The sequence below is a fragment of the Nicotiana sylvestris genome, chromosome 2, assembly GCF_000393655.2.
Source record: "Nicotiana sylvestris chromosome 2, ASM39365v2, whole genome shotgun sequence".
NCBI lineage: Eukaryota > Viridiplantae > Streptophyta > Magnoliopsida > Solanales > Solanaceae > Nicotiana > Nicotiana sylvestris.
Window position 1 is genome coordinate 183,109,928 of NC_091058.1, and position 3,885 is coordinate 183,113,812.

Below are 3,885 nucleotides of genomic sequence, written 5' to 3' on the forward strand. Positions count from 1 at the left end.
TCCGACACTTTGTAGACAACACCGAAGCACCTCAGTTTACCCTCAACCATATTCTTTGTCTATACACTCCCCGGATCTTCGGAGAGTGGTCGATCAGGCTTGTTCAGCTAGCAAGAAAGGCTATGTTCTTGAGCATCGGCGAGAACCGAGATTGAGGACGACATGGGATGTTCGTTCGGGTGAAAATCGAAGACCTCATCCCCTCTAAATTTCTATCGTTCCGCAAAAAATGGAATGCACCCCGCAAGTCTTTTCCTTCTCGGTTATTTGGCATTCCATTTTATTATTTTTCTAATTGCCTGTGTTTGTCATTGTGCAGCAGTTGCCAAGGTTCCTAATGCAGTCCCTCACTTCAAGGAGTGTATCGAGGAGATCTGCAAACAAATGCCCTACTTCGAGCGCACATGGCGTAGGCTCTCGAAAGGCAAGTGGGAGGTTCGTTCCCATGGTGAGGCTCTTTCCTGAACAATTACATTCATACACTTGACTTACATATTTCTAAGTCTTCTTTGTTCTCATAGGTTTGCCTAAGATCATCAAGCTCAGGCTGTTCGATGACGATGAGGATCCGTCCTCGCTCATCAAGCCCTCTACTTCGGAACATACTGAGGTTGCTTCAAAGGAGGAGAAAAAGAAGAATATGAGGAAATTCTCGGGCTCCCTGGATGCCGAGCTGAAGAAGAAGAGGGTGACCATCCGGGCTCGGGAAAGCAAAAAGAGCACCAAGTACAGGGCACCGGACTCTGATTCCCTCTACCGGTTCAGGGATTATCCTAAGGATGATGACCTTGAGCTAGTCGCTCATGAGTCAACCCTCAATAAGGGGGAATAGGCAGCAACTGGGAAAGGTGACCACTAGGCCGATCCCTCTCTAGCTCGGGTACAAGAGGGTGAGACGGAGGTTGCAGCCTCCCGAGAAGCCGCTTGTGTCCCGAAGGAGGTAGCTGGTGTTATTGACATCATGGAGGCATCGTCCTATACTGAATCCATGCTCGAAGAGGCTCAAGCGGATATAGAGAAATCAAACGAGATGGCACTAGGCCAAGATGATTCCCTCATCACGTTCTTCGATGGCATGGAAGGGTAGGATGGATCTGCTCGCTTTGGAGAAAGAGGCCGCAAAAGAGGAGTTGACATCGGTAAAGGACCAACTTTGGGTGGCGAAGGAGAAGGCCAACAAGTGGTCTCAGCTAATTGATAAACTTCGGGCACAACTGAACTCAGCCGTCAATAAATAGGATGCCCTCGGCCAAAAATATCTGCGTTGAGGTCAAATTAGAGGCAACTTTAATCAATTCTTCCAAAGTTGAGGAGATGCTGGACCAATATAAGGCATATGTGGAGGTACTTGAGGCTCGCTTAAAAATGTAGACCGAATATGTAAGGTGATATCCCGGAGAGAGACCCTCGAGGAGATTCACGCCTGTGGTTTTGATCCGTCGGCCGAGATTGAAGAAGCAAATAGACACGACGCTGAGGCAAAGGAACTCTATGAGCCTGAGGGTCCCGAAGGCTCCAAGGATTCTGAGGGTTCCGGTGATGAGTCGAGCCCTGATAAAAACCAGGCATAAATGCCTTAGTTCTATTTTAATTTTCCCTTGTATATTTTTTTTTATTTTGAGGCCGTTTTATTGTGCCTTTGTAAATATTTTATGAAGTATATAAAATTTCCCCCTTTTGGCAATACCATACCTTTACTTTCTAGCATCTATTTGTGATTTTTTATGTGCGCGTCTTTTTAATGCCTTAGTATAAAATCAAATGTAATCTAAAAAATATATGTGGGTTCCAACGGTTCTAGTTATGAGTTGAGCCCCGGTGAAGACTAGACGTAAATGTCTTAGTTCCTTTTTAGTTTTCCGTTGTATATTTTCTTTTTTGTTTATTTTGAGGCCGTTTTATCATGCCTTTGTAAATATTTTTTGAAGTATATAAAATTCCCTCTTTTTGTAATACAATATCTTTACTTTCTAGCATCTATTTGCGATTTTTTATTTGTGAACCTTTTTAAATGCCTTAGCTTAAAATCAAATTTAATCTAGAGTATCCGTTCTTCGGAGGTGAGAATGAAGCCCGATTTCGATGGCAACTCCGGATTACTCGTGGCTTCGAAATTTCGATAGAATTGAAGGCTTTTAAGATTCTTAATTGTCTTAGATGATGTTTGAGGGTAACCTCTTAATAGGTTTCGATTTTATGTAATGGCCTTACTTTCTATGTATAGACTTCAGACGTCTCCGAGCCATTTTCAGGGAGGCCGTAACCTTTCATATTCGGGCACTACCTAATAGTCTTGGTGCCTCCGAGATTCAATAGTATGGGTCATCGGAATTTTTATCGGTCGACAGTCCCTGAGTAGTGGTAGCCCGTGGGCTTTAGGATCACGATCGGAGAAGTAAATTTCGCAGTAATAAAGTATAAGGGAAGCATAGATTTCTTTCATTATTTAATATGTAAGGTATATGATCGGAGAGGCATAAGCCTTGTGTCGTGGCTTGAGTGGACTATACGAGCATGGTTCATATGACCGTTTGACCCTTACAATGAATCCTAACCACCAAGCCTTAGATTTTGACACATAAAATTTTCTTTTCCCTTGCTAAAGATCTTAACCCAAAGGGTAATGGCCCCCAGTATTCGAGGTCAAACTTGTGAGGGCTCAGATACTGTTGATTTGGTGCAAACGGTCATCAATTTCAGTTTAAGACTGGTCTTCAAAACTAAGGCAGCATGCTTTACTGGTTCCTCGTTATAAACCTTGCCGAAAAACCCTCTTCGGGACAAAACCAGTTCAAGAGAAAATGAGCGCAACACGTACTTTCAGACCTAATTTCCACATCCTCCCCTGGCCAAGTACCTGCATGCGTTATTCAAAAATGTATCAAAATTAAAAGGGATTTAAGCCCGTACCCTAGCAGTAGTACCACTTTAAATGTGCCACATTTCAAGTGTTTGGTAGTTGATCCTTGTTTTCCGCTTCACATTTATATGAGCCTTTGCCGATTATTCTGATAACTCGATACGGTCATTCCCAATTCGGGCCCAGTTTTCCTTTGTTTGGGTTCTTGGTGTGTAGTGTTACCTTTCTCAATACCAAGTCTCCGACTTGAGAATGTCTGAGGTTGGCTCTTCGATTGTATTACCTTCCTATTCGCTGCTTATGGGCAGCCAACCGAACCAGGGCGGCCTCCCCCCTTTCGTCCATTAGTTCCAGGCTCATGGTCACAGCCTCGCCGTTTGACTCTTCGGTAGCATACCAGAATTTGAGGCTCAGTTCCCGTACCTCAAAAAATATTAAGTCTTTAGCACCGTAGACTAGAGAAAATGGGGTCACCTTGGTGCTCGACTTCAAGGTCGTACGATATGCCCACATGACTTCGGGCAAGATTTCCTTCCACTTTCCTTTCGAACCGGTCAACCTCTTTTTTAGATTTTGGATAATAGTCTTGTTCGATGATTCCTCTTGCCCATTCTTACTAGGGTGATCAGGCATTGATAATATCTTTTTAATCTTGTTATCTTTGAGAAACCTACTCACCTTGCTGCCGATGAATTGTTTCCCGTTGTCCAAACGATCTCGGCTGGTATCCCAAATCGACATATTATGTAATCCCAGATAAATTTGATGACTTCTTTCTCTCGAAAATTCTCAAACGCCTAAGCCTCGACCTATTTGGAAAAATAATTGTTCATGAATAGTATGAACTGAACTTTACCGGGCGCACATGGCAGGGGATTGGCGATGTTCATTCCCCACTTCATAAATTGCTAGGGGGACAGGACCGAGTGGAGCATCTCTTCGGGTTCATATATCATCGAGGCATGTCTTTGGCACTCATCACATTTTTGTATGAAGTCATTTGCATCCTTCTCCATTTCAGTCCA

The 3,885-nt window shown here is 43.5% G+C and overlaps 1 protein-coding gene across 1 annotated transcript; it reads right to left on the reverse strand.

Moving 5' to 3' along the window:
- Positions 1–2,826: 2,826 nt before the first annotated feature.
- On the reverse strand, positions 2,827–3,601 carry LOC138886038 (uncharacterized). The gene is made up of 2 exons (XM_070167061.1): positions 3,144–3,601; positions 2,827–2,857 (listed from the first exon to the last, which is right to left on the reverse strand). Exons 1-2 carry the CDS (start codon positions 3,599–3,601, stop codon positions 2,827–2,829), a joined length of 489 nt encoding a protein of 162 aa, XP_070023162.1.
- Between the last annotated feature and the right edge of the window lie 284 nt (positions 3,602–3,885).

What these genes read in the sequence shown, in the direction of transcription:
- LOC138886038 (XM_070167061.1), bottom strand. Translation starts at nt 3,601, where the DNA reads ATGTCGATTTGGGATACCAGCCGAGATCGTTTGGACAACGGGAAACAA. An exon ending in CATAAGCAGCGAATAGGAAG is followed by an intron (nt 2,858 to 3,143) that starts GTAATACAATCG and finishes TAACGCATGCAG; the next exon opens with GTACTTGGCCAGGGGAGGAT.